The sequence below is a fragment of the Balaenoptera musculus genome, chromosome 9 (genome assembly GCF_009873245.2).
Source record: "Balaenoptera musculus isolate JJ_BM4_2016_0621 chromosome 9, mBalMus1.pri.v3, whole genome shotgun sequence".
Classification (NCBI taxonomy): domain Eukaryota; kingdom Metazoa; phylum Chordata; class Mammalia; order Artiodactyla; family Balaenopteridae; genus Balaenoptera; species Balaenoptera musculus.
In genome coordinates, this window is record NC_045793.1 from 86,360,891 (window position 1) to 86,382,207 (window position 21,317).

The 21,317-nt window shown below is 37.8% G+C and overlaps 1 protein-coding gene across 9 annotated transcripts in view; it reads left to right on the forward strand.

Moving 5' to 3' along the window:
- The window catches only part of MAGI2 (membrane associated guanylate kinase, WW and PDZ domain containing 2), a 1,338,650-nt gene that overhangs the window by 1,003,651 nt on the left and 313,682 nt on the right, over nt 1-21,317 (forward strand). For all 9 annotated transcript variants that reach the window (XM_036863218.1, XM_036863220.1, XM_036863221.1 and 6 more), the window contains exon 7: nt 266-323. In XM_036863218.1, coding sequence (XP_036719113.1) covers nt 266-323 — 58 coding nt within the window. The remainder of the gene's footprint in view (nt 1-265; nt 324-21,317) is intronic.

A 21,317-nucleotide genomic window follows, 5' to 3' on the forward strand; every position in this document is an offset into this window, starting at 1 on the left:
CATTCTACTGCTTGGCGTGGGATAAACAGCTAGACCCAGCAGTAGATCTGCAGAGAAGAGAGTTCTGTGTTTTAAGTGCCAATTTTCAAGTCAGTGCTTCTTATAGTCCCTACAATATGCATTTGAAATTTAGTGCTGACTCTGAATGCTTTATTCCACTTTAGTAGACTATTTCTGCAAGCCACGAACAATTAAATTATATTACTTTTTATTAGAAATAGTGTTATCTGTTACTTACTGAAAGAAATAACTCTTTATTTTTCAGAGCTTCCATATGGCTGGGAAAAAATCGATGATCCCATATATGGCACTTATTATGTTGAGTAAGTCTCTAAGTTTGATATTAACTTGTTATTAATGTGTTGTGAAATTGTGTTATTATTTCATTTATTGAGCTTGTGTGGCTAACAGTCCCTTTATTCCTTTGTCATCTTACTTTGAAGTACCCAGAAAAACTCTAGCAGCACTAGCTAGCTGTCTCTTGCTCTCCAGCTGGCTAATTTGTCATTCCTTTCCTTTGACTCATGATTCTAAAACACCAGTTGGAAAAATGTGTTTCACACTGTCCTCTAAATGAGTGATAATTAAAGACATCAAAGTAAATGCCCTTCATTTTGCAATCAAAATGTTGGGAGCTGACTAGTTGTGTAAAAGAGATACTCTATTAAACCAGATTTCAGAGTCAATTAAATGAAGCAACCATACTTGCCAGTTGAGGGATGAAATAAAATTAAGATGGTTTTTTTTCTCCTTTTAAGGCCTCATTTTAAATCAAGAGTATTTTTTCTGTGGATTGGACTTTTATGTTATCTATTGGAGGTTTCATTACCTTAATGTATGTATCTTAGCATAATATGAGTTACCCCTCTATGCATCCTTTTATTCAGGATAAAGCCCCTATTAGGGATTCAGTTATTTATACATTTTTTTCTTAGGAAAATCAAATAATATTCATAATATTCATAATTTTCAAAAGTTAAATACGTGACTTACTTTTCCAGAACCCCTCTTCTGATAGAGAAATTTTTATTTTTTATCTATTGTGTCACGTTGTTAAGTTATTTGGGTGAATAACAAAACCAGATACCCAAGAAATGCAGAGGCTGAAAAACTAAAGATGTTCTCACTCTCCATCAAGATCTAACTCTGTTTTCTCCAATCATATTCTGTTTAGCAATAATAATCTAGATGGTAGAGGATTACAGACTAATGGCATTATTGCTAAATTGTTTTTGTAGTAAATTGTTCAAATTGTTACTGAGCTTTTACGAAGTGTCAAGCCCTTCTCTGCACTGGGGAGGTGCTGATGAGGACGACCTGTGTGCTCCCTGCCCTCGAGCATCTCCTTCATGAGCACTTGTCTTGAATAGTTTGACCCACCATCTTCATCTGGAAAAGCCCCAATTTTGGCCCCATAGTCAGTCATTTCCAGTGAAGGTGAATTCACTTCCTTTGCCAAGTGCAATTTTCTAACATAGTATCTAATTCTCTAACATCATGTAGACACTCAATAGATGCAAAAATTAAGATATGTACATGGAGGTATCACTAATTGCAAAAATAAAGGGAAATCACTTGTAAATAGTTATAAGGCTCCTAGTCCTACTACATTGCTCATCAATTAAAATACACATATATTTTAATAATAATAATGTAGCTGCAGCTCCTGGTTAAATTTATCAACATTAAAGATTTTCAATAGGTGCTACCTTGTCTTAATTTGTTGAATTAGACTGTCCCTTGCCTAAACCTATTACATCTGAAATCCAAGCTATTTCCATGTAAGGAAAGAGAATGGAGGTATGTGACATACCAGATCTCATCTTTAATACACTTCCTTACAGAATTCATTGAACAAGAACCTTCTCCTAAGTTTAGATATTGGCAAACTCCATAAAGAGCCAGATAACAAATATTTTAGGGGGCCAAATGGCCTCTGTCACAACTGTTCAACTCTGCTGTTGTAGCTTGAAAGCAACCATAGGCAACACTTAAATGAATGGGTGTAGTATGTTCCAGTAAAACTGTATTAACAAAAACAGGCAGCTGGCCAAATTTGGCATGCAGAACATGGTTTGCTGACCCTTGCCCTATTCGAAATCTTCAGATTCTTCTTCCGTGTCCTCAACTGCTTTCCAATGTGAAAAACAGTATTTAAGTCAAACCTTCTTTCTCTAACTGTCATAGAGGTGAGAGACCCACATGACCAAAAGCAATGCTTCCTACCTTCTTGATCATCGAGGCGTGTGCTCTTCACGTAAAGACCTGCTGCTGGTAGTTAATTATTGAATTGGACATTAGCTATAAGCCTAAAAGAAAATGGTCCTCATTATCATTACATTTCACATGGTTTACTTTGGACTTGTTTTTGCTTAAATTACATTTCTTTCTACATTTCTTCACTTCATTTTTCATGTATCATCACCATAGTCAGAAAATTATTCATAATTTAGTCAGTTATATCTTATATAATTAGATCAGACTAACACATTTAATAGTTTTAGGTTTCAGGTGATTGTGAGGTCTTAGATACAGGTCATAGTGAGTCAAATAGTTTAACTTCCTTCAGACTGCATCCAGTTCTACTATTTGTCGTGGCTTTTTCCCCATTACATGGTTCCGTAAGGTATCCCAATAGCAATAGTTAGGTGTGTGTGTGTGTATCAGACCAATCAAAAAATTGAGACAGATAATCCAAACCTCCAGATAATTTTAAGTAGAACTATAGGCCAATATTTCTTAGAAATGTCTTTTGGAAAAAAATAATCAAAATAATTAAAATACCTCAACTTGTAAACATTATATGTTTACATTATATAATGGGTTCTCTATAGAGCTATCATTTTTGGTGTTTAATTACATACCAAATTACACAATTAGAGATCTGGTTACAAAATAGGAAAAACATTCCACCTTCCTCCCAAGTGGCACAAAAGCCTATGCAGGGACACTGGAAGTCTAACGTAGCAGTCAGTTACTCTTCAAGCAGATCAACAACTGGGAGCAGAAGTTGTGGAGTGGGCTCTCTATCATCAGCAGGGCACGTCAGGTTGAAATCAGCCTTGTGCCTCTGGCACAGTTACACAAACACTCGTTCCTGCCAGCCTCAGACAAGCAGGTAGGATTTCAGCAGTCAGGAGTGGGAAAGTGTCTGTACAACTTGAAACTGGAAACCCTGGATTGAATAATTTTTGACCACTATTGGTGACTTTACTGTGCCATAATTCTGTCCTGGGCAAATGCAATTTTAAGATTATAGGTTTAATATATTTAAAACTCAGAAAAATGATCATCATCATCATATAAGTATCATATCATCAAAATAGTTAACATCCACTGAGGGCTCAGTATGTGCCATGAAGCGGGCTAAGAGCTCAACAGTCTTTAGCACATTTCTAATCCTCTCTGTAGTGTAATGAGGTACATTGTCTTAAGTTGACAGATGGGGAAACTCTGGCTGAAGAAGTTGAGTAACTTACCCAGCATCGCACATTATTGAGAGGAATGGGGCCCAGGCACTGGGACTGCAGAGCCCAGGCTCCAAACTCTTGCTCGAAATGCATCCCATGAATGTAGTGTCCATAATCCTCACGTGATGGTCTGTACAAGCTTCTGGGACTCATCACTGGAGAAGAATAAGGGGTCCCCAGAGAACATCTGCTCCCTGGCTGCACTCTAGTAGTGTCACAGGAGGGTTCCGACAGTGCTGCTCACAGCCCCATCAGGCTGGCTTCTAACTCACTCATTCCAAGCCACCAGCTCCGTTACCCATGACTTGAGAGTGGCCCTGGACACCACGGCCCCCAAGAGTAAGACTAGCAAGTCCTGAACGAAGAGGAGTCCAGGTTATGTGGGCCTCAATGTAGGGATGTTGCCCCTTGTTTGGAGCTATAGAGACAGCCACACAGGTCTGTATGTTAGAGAACAGTGAGCCATACTCAACATCTTTCCTTATTTCATCTGCAGACAGGACAGACAGACCACATTTCTGCTCAATGTAGACGCAGAAAGAGGTTAGCCGTAGTTTTCCTGACACTAAATCCTTGATAGTACAGCACTTAGCAATGTATTAACAAGTCCTAAAGTTGCTAACTAGAAATGTAACTGTCACTGTTCATAAAGAAAGGGAAATTTCTTTAATGAAAAAAGTGCAAAATGTAGCGTTGAACAGCTGTGACTTTTGTACAAATGTGTTTTTCTCTCCTCTTTTGTGAAATTATGTCTGCTGGGTTACATTTTGGTTTCAATGGCAGTTATACAATTTGCTTAACTAGCTAGCCCAGAAGACACAATTTCCTGGAACAGCTTTCATGCAAAGCTGCCTTTGCTGGCACAGACGGAGAAGCAAACCATACAACTACAGTTAAAATAATAGTGGAGACTGACAGATGTGATTTTCATGTAAAGGTTTTACAAGTTTTCATGTGATGTCACACATCTGCTACTATGAAATGTTACTCTTGTGCAGTTCCAGAAAGTATGAAAGATACTGTATAATATCTCCAATATAACATTAAATGTGAAAGGAAAATTGCATTCATTTCATGGTTAATGATGAGTATTTGTCATGATGTAGCAAGTTGGAAAGTGGTTAGAGAGGATTTTAACTCAATAGCATATCTTAAGAATGTTTCTCTCCTTCATGCCTTTGAGTAGTTTTCTAAATATTCTAAGAAAATGCTTTCTAATTTCAGAATTTTTGAAAAGCCAGCATAAATGTAAAACATTTCCAATTAGGAATCAACATAAAAGAATACCTTTTAAAATCTTGCTTGTTCTTAGAGAATTTTTTTCTATATTGAAAGTTAATTTTTCAAACTTTCAACTTTTTCTTCAATCTTCAAAAACTAGCATACTGTTTTGATGCTTTTAAACAGCTGTTTAACAAAGAAATCCTTTCCCCAGCTTAACAGATTTGTGTAATAGAACACTGAAGTGCACTGCTGATGAATTTGCTCAGTGATGTTCTAATCTAAAGTGAGCTCTAAATTTTGTCAGTAGCATTTGGTCATGTCAATTATTATCACTTAGTGGCCAAGAGTATGGGCTGCAGCGTTTCACAGTATGCCAGCCCTGCAGCTTCCTAGCTGTGAGATCTTGAGTAGACAGATTATGGAGAAGGAGGAAGTGGAGGAGGATGAGGATGAGGACCAGAGAGAAAGGAGAGAGGGGAGGGGAGAGGAAGAACTTTTATTGTGCACCTACTACGTGCCCAGCAGTATTCTAAGTGCTTTACATATACTAACTCATTTAATCCTCACAAAGCAAAACAAAACAAACAATAGCAACAACAAAAACTATGAAGTCTGTGTTACTATCCCCATTTTATAGATAAGGAAACTGAGACACAGATATTTTTACAAGTACTAAATAATAAAGCCAGAATTTGAATCTAGGCAGTCTCATTACACAGCTGGTGTTTAGCACTTAACACAGGTATGTAGGAAGTGCTCAACAAATGTTAGTTATATTTTATCATATGTATCCCAGTGACATAGATAAGAACTCTCCTTCTGGCACTACTTGCTTTTCCAGTTCTTTCACGGTAAAATACACCCCAACAGTGAACAATTCTAAGGGAAATTATTTGATCTGTAAGAAACATATAACTTAATCTCACGGTTAGAGTGTGCCACATTGAATTTAAAAAATAGCATTTATTGTAATTCCATAAGCCCACTGAAAATGATGAAGCAAGGACCGCAGAGTGAGATGTTTCCATGGCTTCCAGAGGGGTTGAGGTTTCAGGGTAATTCCCAACGAAGATATTTTTGTTGTAATTATCTCTGGTACATGCCATCTTATACAGCTGGGGAGTTGTGATGATAATAATGATAGTGATGTTTAAGGCACTATTTTAACTTTCAACTACTTTCACATCCATTGTCCCAGAGGATGATCCCAGCAAATGAGGGAACCAAATCTCTGAGGAGTTAAGTGAGTTCTCAATGGGCATATGGCTAGTAAGGTCGCAGCTGTCTGATGCATGTAGAGCTAAGAAAGACCCTTTAGTAGAGTAGCTATGTTTTTACACTAATATAAACTGTTTAATTTATAAGGTATTTCTCATATTTGTTAAACAAGTATAAATCAGTTAATGAAAGGAATAAGGACATTGAAATAAATGTGGAGTATTCTATTTCTAACCAAACTACAATCGGTTCTTTTTTGCTAAGTCATTACACTTACCTTTTTACCTCCTTCTGGCTGACCCAGGCCAAGGTCATAGTATGTGGCATCACTCCTTTCAGCCTGGAGAAGACAAGCAATCAAGCTTCATCGTGAGGGATCTCCTAGCTTCACATACATGCTCTTTATACTATGTTAGCATTTCCCATAGTTTGTAATTGGTAGTTCTTATTTACCCACTCTGTACTACTCACTGGTATTATATAAATTCCAACTGGCTATTGATCTACTTTCTTAATACTACAGTTCAACCACAGATCAGTGGAAAAGCTTATGGCTTCCTTTTACTCTTTATGCCAGGGTCCCTCAAATATTTTTAAATTATGATTCTTTCAAATCAAAATGAAGTCTCATGTCCAATCTCCCTTCTCACCACTACCATCCAGTCAAGATCTGGATACATGCCCCTCATCAATCCCTTACATGAGATTAGAGATCATTTTTTCATGCTGTAAGATATTTCCCCATTGCTGATTCATTTTAATATGATCAAAATTTATTTTGTATATCAGTTACCTTGTCTTCCCCTGAAGGTCTTTTCAACTAAAGGTCAGAAAACTTGACTCTATAATTGAATACACTTTTGTTAGCAACTGTTTATTTATAAACTACCTTATTTAGCAGATCTTCTGTTTCCAAATAAATAATGTTTTAGTCACCCAGAAGTTTAAATAGGTTTAATTGCAAGTGGACTTTTAAAAATAACGATCATTTATTCGCTTTGACATCAGAGTTACATGTGTTTTTTTTTTATTTTTACAATTCTAATAAATCATTTTTGGTCTTGAAGTCAATAATAAAAGACAAAAGAATTATTACTCCAGCATCATCTTTCCTTTGAGAATGTGTTTGTAAAGAAAGATGAATGCAATGTAAACACTAATTTTTTTTTTTGGTTTGTTTGTCTTTAAACCTTTTTTATCAATCTAGCAAATTAAATTGGCCTCTTGTTTAGGCACTTCTGGAGCGGTTAAGCACAGGCAAACAGCACAGGAGCACAACGGGTAGCACAGAGCAGGGGAACTCGGTGGTAGAGGCAGCAATGTCCCTGAGCCCTCATCATCGCAAGGAGAGATGGCAGGAATGGTCAGAACTGGAAACACCATTTAGTATACACCCAAGGAAGGACCATGCTCCCTCCTTCTACTCCATCTTTTTTATAGGACCATGAGAGCTCGAGACTGGCCATATGAAGGCAGGGAGGTCAGACTGCACTTAGACAATGTTGTTCAAGGGACTTTCAGACAACCTGTTGAGAGGGATATGAGCAGGTGAATGTGGTGAGTGTCATTTCTACACCGAGAGGTCCTAGGATGCTGTCAGAAGTGCTGTCTCTCCTGCTGGAGGAGGGGACCACCTATTTCTATTCCGTGTAGCTCATTGCTTGGCAACGCAGAGAAAGCTGCCACCGTCTTTCACTGGAGAATTCTGTTTGGCTCTTGCCAAGGCAATGTTATAATAACAAGTAGATCACTGTCATCATTCTATAATTTGTGAAATAGTTAGCTTTTTTGGTTATTAATCTCTCTCTGGATTAAACATGCTAGGTTTCTTGTGAGTGAACTGCAAATTGTCTCATGCTGCCACTCTATCACCACATACTTTGGAGTCATATCTTAGACTGAGACTAGGTTCTGAAGTGAACACATGAAGTAAAAAGTTGGATAGAGTCAAAATTATCCTAAAAATCCCTCAGGATCATGTCGTGTTGGAGACTAGCATACTCAAACAAAATGGCTGGGTTTTCCTTTAGTGTTGGAAAAGGATTCTTTCTGGAATTAAAGGGGTTGGTTGGCACTTATGTCTTTTCGATCTTTAATGTATACAGAACTAGAATCACATTCGGCTCAGAGAGATGCTATCAGAAGGATGAAGAAATTTAGTCAAACAGAGGAAGCAGTAGATTGATGTCATTCTTTGGCACATTATTATGAATAAAACAGAAGATTGTCACCTTTAAGAGGTAAAATGTAATGCCCTCCTGCCCCACACGAGAACTATAATTTCATCTTTTTTATTATGCAAATAATGTTTTTCAAAATTGTTTTTGTGTCACAGACCATAATGTTAGTAATAGTTTGTCCCTTTTTGTATTCATGGTTTTGAATTTACAAAATGCTAAATTACACTTAACCTCACTGGCTTTTATCTGTTAAATAAGTGGTTTCGATTAGGTGATTGCTAAGGTTTCTTCTAGTTCAAGGAATATCCACTGCACCTGTGTTAACAAGGATAAATTTGGCCATTTTCCTGTGTTTTTCTTTTTTTTTTTTTTGGCTTTTCATCTGTTCTCTTTTTTTTTTTTTTTGAATTTTTGAATTTTATTTTATTTATTTTTTTATACAGCAGGTTCTTATTAGTCATCAATTTTATACACATCAGTGTATACGTATCAATCCCAACCGCCCAATTCATCACACCACCACCACCACCCCCTGCGGCATTCCCCCTTGGTGTCCATACGTTTGTTCTCTACATCTGTGTCTCAATTTCTGCCCTGCAAACCAGTTCATCTGTACCATTTTTCTAGGTTCCACATATATGCGTTAATATACGATATTTGTTTTTCTCTTTCTGACTTACTTCACTCTGTATGACAGTCTCTAGATCCATCCATGTCTCAACAAATGACCCAATTTCGTTCCTTTTTGTGGCTGAGTAATATTGTATATATGTACCATATATGTATATATATGGTACATATATATTGTATATATGTACCATATCTTCTTTATCCATTCGTCTGTTGATGGGCATTTAGGTTGCTTCCATGACCTGGCTAATGTAAATAGTGCTGCAATGAACATTGGGGTGCATATGTTTTTTTGAATTATGGTTTTCTCTTGGTATATGCCCAGTAGTGGGATTGCTGGATCATATGGTAGTTCTATTTTTAGTTGTTTAAGGAACCTCCATACTGTTCTCCATAGTGGCTGTGTCAGTTTACATTCCCACAAACAGTGCAAGAGGGTTCCCTTTTCTCCACACCCTCTCCAGCATTTGTTGTTTGTAGATTTTCTGATGATGCCTATTCTAACTGGTGTGAGGTGATACCTCATTGTAGTTTTGATTTGCATTTCTCTAATAATTAGTAATGTTGAGCAGCTTTTCATGTGCTTCTTGGCCATCTGTATGTCTTCTTTGGAGAAATGTCTATTTAGGTCTTCTGCCCATTTTTGGATTGGGTTGTTTGTTTTTTTAATATTGAGCTGCATGAGCTGTTTATATATTTTGGAGATTAATCCTTTGTCCGTTGATTCATTTGCACACATTTTCTCCCATTCTGAGGGTTGTCTTTTTGTCTTGTTTATGGTTTCCTTTGCTGTGCAAAAGCTTTTAAGTTTCATTAGGTCCCATTTGTTTATTTTTGTTTTTATTTCCATTACTCTAGAAGGTGGATCAAAAAAGATCTTGCTGTGATTTATGTCAAAGCGTGTTCTTCCTATGTTTTCGTCTAAGAATTTTATAGTGTCCGGTCTTACATTTAGGTCTCTAATCCATTTTGAGTTTATTTTTGTGTATGGTGTAAAGGAGTGTTCTAATTTCATTCTTTTACATGTAGCTGTCCAGTTTTCCCAGCACCACTTGTTGAAGAGACTGTCTTTTCTGCATTGTATATCCTTGCCTCCTTTGTCATAAATTAGTTGACCATAGGTGTGTGGGTTTACCTCTGGGCTTTCTATCTTGTTCCATTGATCTATGTTTCTGTTTTTGTGCCAGTACCATATTATCTTGATTACTGTAGCTTTGTAGCATAGTCTGAAACCAGGGAGTCTGATTCCTCCAGCTCCGTTTTATTCCCTCAAGAGTGCTTTGGCTATTCGGGGTCTTTTGTGTCTCCATACAGATTTTAAGATTTTTTGTTCTAGTTCCATAAATGCCATTGGTAATTTGATAGGGATTGCATTGAATCTGTAGATTGCTTTGGGTAGTATAGTCATTTTCACAATATTAATTCTTCCAATCCAAGAACATGGAATATCTCTCCATCTGTTGGTATCATCTTTAATTTCTTTCATCAGTGTCGTATAATTTTCTGCATATAGGTCTTTTGTCTCCCTAGGTAGGTTTATTCCTAGGTATTTTATTCTTTTTGTTGCCATGGTAAATGGGAGTGTTTCCATAATTTCTCTTTCAGATTTTTCATTGTTAGTGTATAGGAATGCAAGAGGTTTCTGTGCATTAATTTTGTATCCTGCAACTTTACCAAATTCATTGATTACCTCTAGTAGTTTTCTGATGGCATCTTTAGGATTCTCTATGTATAGTATCAGGTCATCTGCAAACAGTGACAGTTTTAATTCTTCTTTTCCAATTTGTATTCCTTTTATTTCTTTTTCTTCTCTGATTGCCGTGGCTAGGACTTCCAAAACTATGTTGAGTAATAGTGGTGGAAGTGGACATCCTTGTCTTGTTCCTGATCTTCGAGGAAATGCTTTCAGTTTTTCCCCATTGAGAATGATGTTTGCTGTGGGTTTGACATATATGGCCTTTATTATGTTGAGGTAGGTTCCTCTATACCCACTTTCTGGAGAGATTTTATCATAAATCGGTGTTGAATTTTGTCAAAAGCTTTTTCGGCATCTATTGAGATCATATCGTTTTTCTCCTTCAATTTGTTAATATGGTGTATCACATTGATTGATTTGCGTATACTGAAGAATCCTTGCATCCCTGGGATAAATCCCACTTGATCATGGTGTATGAATCTTTTAATGTATTGTTGGATTCTGTTTGCTAGTATTTTGTTGAGGATTTTTGCATCTATATTCATCAGTGATATTGGTCTGTAATTTTCTTTTTTTGTACTATCTTTGTCTGGTTTTGGTATCAGGGTGATGGTGGCCTCATAGAATGAGTTTGGGAGTGTTCCTTCCTCTGAAATTTTTTGGAAGAGTTTGAGAAGGATGGGTGTTAGCTCTTCTCTAAATGTTTGATAATATTCACCTGTGAAGCCATCTGGTCCTGGACTTTTGTTTGTTGGAAGATTTTTAATCACAGTTTCAATTTCATTCCTTGTGATTGGTCTGTTCATATTTTCTATTTCTTCCTGGTTCAGTCTCGGAAGATTATACCTTTCTAAGAATTTGTCCATTTTTTCCAGGTTGTCTATTTTATTGGCATAGAGTTGCTAGTAGTAGTCTCTTAGGATGCTTTGTATTTCTGCGGTGTCTATTGTAACTTCTCCTTTTAAATTTCTAACTGTATTGATTTGAGTCCTCTCCCTCTTTTTCTTGATGAGTCTTGCTAATGGTTTATCAATTTTGTTTATCTTCTCAAAGAATCAGTTTTTAGTTTTATTGATCTTTGCTATTCTTTTCTTTGTTTCTATTTCAGTTATTTCTGCTCTGATCTTTATGATTTCTTTTCTTCTACTAACTTTGGGTTTTGTTTGTTCTTCTTTCTCTAGTTCCTTTAGGTGTAAGGTTAGATTGTTTATTTGAGATTTTTCTTGTTTCTTGAGGTAGGCTTGTATAGCTATAAACTTCCCTCTTAGAACTGCTTTTGCTGCATCCCATAGGTTTTGGATTGTCGTGTTTTCATTGTCATTTGTCTCTAGGTATTTTTTGATTTCCTCTTTGATTTCTTCAGTGATCTTTTTGTTATTTAGTAACGTACTGTTTAGCCTCCATGTGTTTGTGTTTTTTACATTTTTTTCCCTGTAATTCATTTCTAATCTCATAGCGTTGTGGTCAGAAAAGATGCTTGATATGATTTCAATTTTCTTAAATTTACTGAGGCTTGATTTGTGACCCAAGATGTGATCTATCCTGGAGAATGTTCCATGCGCACTTGAGAAGAACGTGTAATCTGCTGTTTTGGAATGGAATGTCCTATATATATCAATTAAATCTATCTGGTCTATTTTGTCATTTAAACCTTCTGCTTCTTTATTTATTTTCATTTTGGATGATCTGTCCATTGGTGTAAGTGAGGTGTTAAAGTCCCCCACTATTATTGTGTTACTGTCGATTTCCTCTTTTACAGCTGTTAGCAGTTGCCTTATGTATTGAGGTGCTCCTATGTTGGGTGCATATATATTTATAATTGTTATATCTTCTTCTTGGATTGATCCCTTGATCATTATGTAGTATCCTTCCTTGTCTCTTGTAACATTCTTTATTTCAAAGTCTATTTTATCTGATATGAGTATAGCTACTCCAGCTTTCTTTTGATTTCCATTTGCATGGAATATCTTTTTTCATCCCCTTACTTGCAGTCTTTGTGTGTCCCTAGGTCTGAAGTGGGTCTCTTGTAGACCACATATATATGGGTCTTGTTTTTGTATCCATTCAGCAAGCCTGTGTCTTTTGGTTGGAGCATTAATCCATTCACGTTTAAGGTAATTATCGATATGTATGTTCCTATTACCCTTTTCTTAATTGTTCTGGGTTTGTTTTTGTAGGTCCTTTTCTTCTCCTGTGTTTCCCACTTAGAGAAGTTCCTTTAGCATTTGTTGTAGAGCTGGTTTGGTGGTGCTCAATTCTCTTAGCTTTTGCTTGTCTGTAAAGCTTTTGATTTCTCCATCAAATCTGAATGAGATCCTTGCCGGGTAGAGTAATCTTGGTTGTAGGTTCTTCCCTTTCATCACTTTAAGTATATCATGCCACTCCCTTCTGGCTTGTAGAGTTTCTGCTGAGAAATCAGCTGTTAACCTTATGGGAGTTCCCTTGTATATTTTTTGTCATTTTTCCCTTGCTGCTTTCAATAATTTTTCTTTGTCTTTACTTTTTGCCAATTTGATTCCTATGTGTCTCGGCATGTTTCTCCTTGTGTTTATCCTGTATGGGACTCGGTGCGCTTCCTGGACTTGGGTGGCTATTTCCTTTCCCATGTTAGGGAAGTTTTCGACTCTAATCTCTTCAAATACTTTCTCGGGTCCTTTTCCTCTCTCTTCTCCTTCTGGGACCCCATAATGCGAATGTTGTTGCATTTAATGTTGTTGCAGAGGTCTCTTAGGCTGTCTTCATTTCTTTTCATTCTTTTTTCTTTATTCTGTTCCACAGCAGTGAATTCCTACCATTCTGTCTTCCAGGTCACTTATCCGTTCTTCTGCCTCAGTTATTCTGCTATTGATTCCTTCTAGTGTAGTTTTCATTTCAGTTATTGTATTCTTCATCTGTGTTTGTTTGTTCTTTAATTCTTCTAGGTCTTTGTTAAACATTTCTTGCATCTTCTCGATCCTTGCCTCCATTCTTTTTCCAAGGTCGTGGAGCATCTTCACTATCATTATTCTGAATTATTTTTCTGGAAGGTTGCCTATCTCCACTTCATTTAGTTGTTTTTCTGGGGTTTTATCTTGTTCTTTCATCTGGTACATAGCCCTCTGCCTTTTCATCTTGTCTATCTTTCTGTGAATGTGGTTTTTGTTCCACAGGCTGCAGGATTGTAGTTCTTCTTGCTTCTGCTGTCTGCCCTCTGGTGGATGAGGCTATCTCAGAGGCTTGTGCAGGTTTCCTAATGGGAGGGACTGGTGGTGGGTAGAGCTGACTGTTTCTCTGGTGGGCAGAGCTCAGTAAACCTTTAATCCACTTGACTGCTGATGGGTGGGGCTGTGTTCCCTCCCTGTTGGTTGGTTGACCTGAGGCAACCCAACACTGGAGCCTACCTGGGCTCCTCGGTGGGGCTAATGGCAGACTCTGGGAGGGCTCACTCCAAGAAGTACTTCCCATAACTTCTGCTGCCAGTGTCCTTGTCCCCATGGTGAGCCACAGCCACCCCCCGCCTCTGCAGGAGACCCTCCAACACTAGCAGGTAGGTCTGGTTCAGTCTCCCCAGGGGTCACTCTTCCTTCCCTGGGTCCCTGTGCGCACACTACTTTGTGTGTGCCCTCCAAGAGTGGAGTCTCTGTTTCCCCCAGTCCTGTCGAAGTCCTGCAATCCAATCCCACTAGCCTTCAAAGTCTGATTCTCTAGGAATTCCTCCTCCCGTTGCCTGACCCCCAGGTTGGGAAGCCTGACATGGGGCTCAGAACGTTCCCTCCAGTGGGTGGACTTCTGTGGTATAAGTGTTCTCCAGTCTGTGAGTCACCCACCCAGTAGTTATGGGATTAGATTTTACTGTGATTGTGCCCCTCCTACCATCTCATTGTGGCTTCTCCTTTGTCTTTGGATGTGGGGTATCTTTTTCATTGAGTTCCAGTGTCTTCCTGTCGATGATTGTCCAGCAGCTACTTATGATTCTGGTGTTCTCACAAGAGGGAGTGAGAGTGTGTCCTTCTACTCCGCCATCTTGGTTCAGGCTCCAGCAGCCATTTTCCTGTGTTAAATAAGCCTCATTGTTTTCTCATTATGCCTGCTGATCAAAGAGTACTTAAAATGTAAAAGCATTTTCTTTCCATTTCTACTTGTTATTTGGCTAGACAATAACATATATTACCATTCTTTTGTTTTACTTTAATTTTTTTAACAATCCCATCATGTGAGTGTTAAAGAAAGAAGACTTACAAAAAGGGTGGATTATTATAATAGAATCTCCTTTCAAAGCTCTGACAAAAAGTAGAAATGTATTTGGTATCAACAGATATGAGACTGATTATCATTAAATAAATAGTCAGAAAGATAAAGATAAGGTTATAAACAAAAAGTCAGGTAAGAACTATATTTTTCTCACCGCTGTCAAAGCTGAATACATTTGAAAGGATATTGTTTTCCTTTTTTTATAGTACAGTGACATTGTTAAACATTATTTATTACTAGTGTTTAACAGATGACTTTAGATGAAATTATCTTATAATAGACAGCTAATTATGTAATGAAAATGGACGGATCACACATTTTTTATTATCAAATTTCATATGTTCAATCTAGCTAAGTAAGATGAACTTTTAAATTATCAAGAAAAAAATTATGTTCTGTTGCTGAGCTTAACCAGATCTACTATAGGCAAAAAGAGACCATTTGCTTTGATAAACCAATAAAATTAAATTTGCATTAATTTAGTCCAGAAGAAACTCCTCACCATTAGGTGTGTGGTTTCTGAAAGCTTATTAAGTACCATTTATTGAGTCTGTCATAATGAAAAGAGCTTAGTTCCAATTTCCATTAAGCACAACACTCATATATAGAGGTTGACAAAGTCCCCTCATTTTATTCTTACTTCACTTTCTCCAGTTTTAATTGGGCATCAAAAAACATATGAATATATTTTCAGATAGATAAAATGATAGGAATGATTATCTTTCTTGTTCCTGTAATATTACTTAGTAAGTTAGTTGGGCGCATTGACTTAATATGTAAATAGTTAATAAATATCAGTCAACCCAGAAAAGTCATATTAATAGCTACCGTCTACTAAGCACTTGGTATGTTTTAAGCATTTTACATAAATCATTTAGTCATTACCACAACACTGTATGTTAGATACTATTATTCATGTCTTACAGACAGAGAAACTTAAAGAAGCCAGACCATCAAGCTCGTAGGTGGTAGAAATAGAGTTGCAGCGCAGGACAGGAATTAAGAGACCTGATGCTGTCCATATTTAAGTTACACTTGACTCCCATACTCTCAGTACAACAAGATAATATTAAAATCTATACAGTGCTTCATCTTTAAACACTTTCACATATTTCTCTTCAAAACAGTCCTGTGAGGTGAATAGGATATTTACAGATGAGGCCATTGCAGTTCAGAGATATTAGGGGAACTTTACAAAGGTAGCGAGAGGTAGACTTAATCTTCAAATGTGGTTTAAACTTCAAACACTTGTTTGATCTTAAAAATAACAGAGAATGATAACTGAGACTCATTGTAAGTGGCTTTCACTCTGGAGAAGCCCAATAGGTCCATGTGAGATTGAGGAAACCAGAGTGCAGGTGGCTCCCCTCACCTATGTTACTGCTCACGGCCTAATCCACCATTTACAGGTAACTCTTATGTGAGCATCAAGGGGAGGTCTTACCTGCACTCGAGGTTCCCCCTTGTTACCACATAAGGAATTTCTGTAAGTAATTGAGTAAGTACCATGTTTTCATTTCTTATTATCACTGGACTTCAGCAGGACCTAACCTGTACTTTTCAAGGTTTGAGACAAGACATACATAGTTGTTATTATTGACTACCCCCATTCTCACTCACATACAACTCTAATAAATATTAGTGCAGAATCTTATTATTATTATCATGATTGCCAGAGACAGTGGCCCATGTTCAATTTCCAGAATTGGTAAGGGCAAAGTTCAAGAAAAGTAGAGTTAGGATTAACCCTAAGTGAGGCTAAAAGGCAACCCTTGGAGGAGACTCTTTTAGTTTGAAAACTAGGTCACCCGAAGCCGGTCTCCTGGCTCCTCACCCATATTCTCATTATCATTTCATTGCTCACTTTTTACAATATGCAAAACATACACACACGTATATGTTTTCTTATAAAACATATTCAGCCCCTATTTCTATGCACATAATCATTGGGTTCTTTAAAAAAATCATTTAATAATCAAAATAATGTGCTATATTTTCATGGTTTTATCTTCCAAAAACCAGCATGTAATTTACAATGACGTGAAAGTTTCCAGTTTCACAAATAACACTGATAATTGAGAATCACCTGGCTGAAGTAGTCACAGATTACTAAAGATAGCCCAAGCCTACATATACATAAGACGTATCATTGAAAAGCAAATGTATATTTGTGTCAGAACCACCTAAATCAATGTTTTGGAGTTGGCACCACACAGAGGTGGGTTTGATTCACGTATCTGCTTCTTACTGTGAGAACTGCAGAAAATTGTTTACCCTCTCTGAGGAGCCGGTGAATTGAAAGCAAGGAACATATTTACCTGAGGGTTTGGCATATAGTATTTACTCAATGAATATTAGTTCCCATCTCTCGCTACTACCCACCGTTCTCCCATTATTCTGTCTTTTATTTACAAGGCTGATATTCATTTGTCAAACAACTATTTCTTTCCACAAATGTGGCATCTGTTAAATAGAATTTAAATCTGAACAGCAACTAAGTAACTTTAAAAGCGTGCAAGATGGAACGTTCTCGTGAAATATCCAACATCACACCTTTCATCTTCTTTATTTGCAGCTTTAGAATGGAAAATATAAGCTCAGCCAACACGGGAGCCTAAATTCACCAACCCTGCATGTGTATTGTGCAAAGGAACAAACAAGTTACATAAAAATACATCCCCTGTTACAGATACATGAAACTGTCATCTCAGAACTTTGCTCTTCTCGTAATGGCGTAATTTTAGACATCGTGTGTTAATTATATAAAACTCTGCAACAATAGTTTTCCCCAAAAAGCAATCTATTAAAAACAACAATGAAGCAACTTACTGCCACCTTTCTTTGCTCTTGGTTCTGCTGAACCTTTATCCTCTCTTCCCACGACTTCTCTTCCATGCCTTTCTTATCTTCCCAGGGTCCTTATCTTCTCAGAATGACAGGCTCCTGCCCAGTCAGGCCCCATGGCCACTTATTAATGGCAAGGTATTGAAAGGTTCTCTGCAGATTCTAGGTATCCAGCAAAAGATCTTTTTCTCCCTAAGACTCATCAAAAGTACTTTTAATTTTGCTTTGTTTTCTAATTCTTCCTGCATTACTTTCTAACATACGAAAGGAATAGCTATGTGTTTTATTTTTCTCTGGTCTTAACAGTGTTAAAGACTCAGTAGTCAAGAATAAAATTTTTTTAATCTTTTTCTCACTCTGAATATTAGACTTGGAAACCTGGGGAGGTTTGCTATTATATAAAGTTGGAATTATCTTCCTATCATGTTGACTTTCAAAATCTCACAGCCTTGTTCCCAATCGTGTCCATCTCCCCTCACTGGCACTCCTTCCCTGACTCCCTCCTTCCTGGATAATCCTAGACATTAGTGATGTCGCCTTCACGATTCCTCACTGTTCCGAGTGTCCTTGGTCATTCTCTGACTCACCTTGATGTCAGGCCCAAAGTATTCCTGTACCCGTGGCTGTGTACGTCTAACATTATATATGAGTGATGTGTATGCACAGGTTTTTAATACTGAATCGTATTTTTTGGAGTTCAGTAGACTTAGGCTATATTGTGACCTCACATTTTAACAACTCATACCTAAGTTATTAATAAATTGCAATCCAGTTCAACATACAGTATATTACAAGTCAGATCATTCTCACCCTTCCCAGCACTTTATAAGGTCTAGTTCCCTGGGTAATGTGATTCTTCACAGTCAGAGAGCATCTTGTCCATCCTCATAACACCGGGTAAGTACAATAACCAGTACATTGGAGGTAACGACTAAATGATGCTGAAATGACTGGGAATTCTAGGGACACTGCAACTTTTCCTATGTGGTTAATATGGCAAAACTCATTCTGTAATCCCCCCAAGTTCAGGAATAAGGCACATCCTCCAGGATGGAGACTTTCCAAGTTATGGCCAGCCATTAGACTAAAGCCATAATGGAAGTAGGGAAACTTGAAACAAAACAAAACCTTATCCCATGGCTTGGAAGTATCCTCCCCGTCTTGAAGCTCATCCTCTCCCCCATGCCTCCTGCTGTCATGGAACCACCCACACGCAAACATACTCATGTGTGTATTCACGAGCCCCATACTCTGGCTAAGCAGGATGGATATTCCCAAACACCTTTGAATCCACTATTCTCTTCCTAAAATGCCTCCTTCTCCATCTGGCAAAATACATCTATCCTCTTAGAATCTGCTTAAGTGTCACTTCCTTTGTGACGCTTCCCTGAACCATCAGACTAAGTTGTCTTTTCTTCTTTGGAGTCCCCACTTTGTGCATACAAATTTTCTGACCGCTTATAGAGGGACCAACTCAGCCCAATTTACCCAGGACAGTCCAGGTTTTAGAAAAGGAAGTCCTGCACCCTGGGAAACGATTTAGTCCTAGACAAACCTGGGGTGGTTGGTCACCCCAGGTTTGTGTGTCTGCCCCGTTGGAGTACGGGCCCCCTTGGTGAAGGGGTTGTGCTGTATTCATTTTCGTGTTCCCAGTGCCTAGCGCACTGATACATTCATGAAAGTGTACATGAGACTTAAAGGACTAAAGCCAGTGAGTCAGAGTTGGCAGACACCAGTGGAGGAGAATTGATCTACTCTTGTCTCTTAACACTGAAAGATGTTGCAATAGTGTAGTCTTATGGTCTCCTTCTAGCTAAGCTCTATTCTCCCTCTAAGTTTATGACTCACCACTTTTGCTCAATCTATTGTTACCTTTAATAACAATAACCTCCTCCTGCACCCAGCAATAAAATTTAAGAGAGAGAAGGGATGGATAAAAAACATTTTTAAATGCATGCCTACTGGCTGTGAAATTTTAAAAAATGAGTCTGTGTATCTTGCAGGTCCTGGGGGCTTCATGGCGTGATTGACAGTGCACAGTGTCATTTCTGCTGAGAGTAAAATATCAAGTTTTCCAAGTAATTGGTAAATAGTAATGGCTAAGTGATGAATCCCCCTTATAGATAAGATACACATAAAATACACATTACAAATCAATGCCAACTAAATAACTTGCCACTACTACTAGGGAAGGGAAGAGAGCTCATTTATCTGAAAATATATCCACATTTGGGAAGCTCTGCCCGGTGGGGAATGGAGGACAGACTCCTTAGCTATGAGAGTTTCAGCACAAATATAAAAATACTCTTCTCAGTTGGCTGTGATTCCACCTCCCACTTGGACACTATGTCCCCAGATCAGACACCCCCATGTCCAGAAAGAGCAAGAGAAAGTAACACGTGACTCAATCTTCCCACCCACATTCATAAAGCAAATTCACATTTCCCTCAGGTACAGTAGGGAATAATGAATGGACATTTATAGAAAGAAAGTTATCACTTAAGTGTTAGAATTGGGAAGAAATCTTTCAAGAGGCGGATTCAATTAGTCTGTTTTTAAAAAATGCTCCAAGTAAAATAGATTTAATTCTTCCATTTATCCAAAGCTCATTTTTTTTTAAATAAAGTATATTTAAAACATTAGTCTTTAATCTAGATTTTCAAAGCACCGTAAGGCATACATCATATTATGGAAAGCCTATTTTATAGTTCTTTTTGTTTCTGTTTTATCTCCCCTGCTAGACTGTGTGTCTGATTGATCTTTGCCCCTACCTGCGCCCACTACCAAAGTGCCTAGCAAAGACCATTTGAGAAACAAATATCTGATGAATCACAGTAGCATCTATTGAGTACTTACATCCAGGCACTGGTCTTAAGTGATTTACTCATTTTAATTTATTTAATATGCACAACAGTTTTATGAGGTGGTCTTACTTTTATCCCAGCTTTATAGATGAAAAATTTTGAAGCACAAGGAGGGTAAATAATGTGCGAAAGATCATATGCCTAGGATGTGGTGGGGCTTGGATGTGAATGCCAGAAATGTGACTGCAGTGACCAAGCTCTTAACACAGTGTCCTGCCTTCTATCGAGAGGGTTGGCCCCAGGAGATCCCTGTAGAGTTATTACCTTCTCTTAGCTTCTGAAGCAAGAGGAAGATTTTATTCCATCTATCTCAAGTGGATAGTAGAGAAAACTTTATGGGGTCTTCTCAAAGCTTGTATTTAAATGAATAAAAATACAGACAGGGAGGGGGCAGTGTGTGTGTTTGGCTACCAGTGTAGCTACAGTTTAGGGGTTCAGATGTGAGGAGGCAACATACACTTTCCTGACCATCCAGAAGTATGGGAGTCAGAATTAGGGTCAAGGAAAACCTATGGAATTCCAAGCAACCTGGAAATTCATACTGTGATTCCATTCAGGAATTATTCTCTCTTAAAAAAAAAAAAAATGCTCCCAGTAAAATAGATTTTGGGAAGCCCCAAAAGGAGCAGGTTTGCATAGAAGGGATGACATACTGAGCTGCAACCCCAAACCCCAAGCCAACCTTCCCACACCCAGTGCTGAGGAGCTGCCTCCTGGTGCTCCCATATTTTGTCCCTAATGTAGTGCTTTGCCATTTGAGCACATTTCTGTTGTAACACAAGACAGCAGATCCAAATCTTTCATCACAGAAGTGGGATGACTTTTTCACTATCACGAGAAAGTCTTGAAAAATTCTCTGTTTTGAAGGATTCCATGGATCATTACCCAAATGCAGATTGGTTATAGCACGTAAGTTGGCCCTAAGCTTCACCATAAGTTCTGTCACAACATATATTTTATG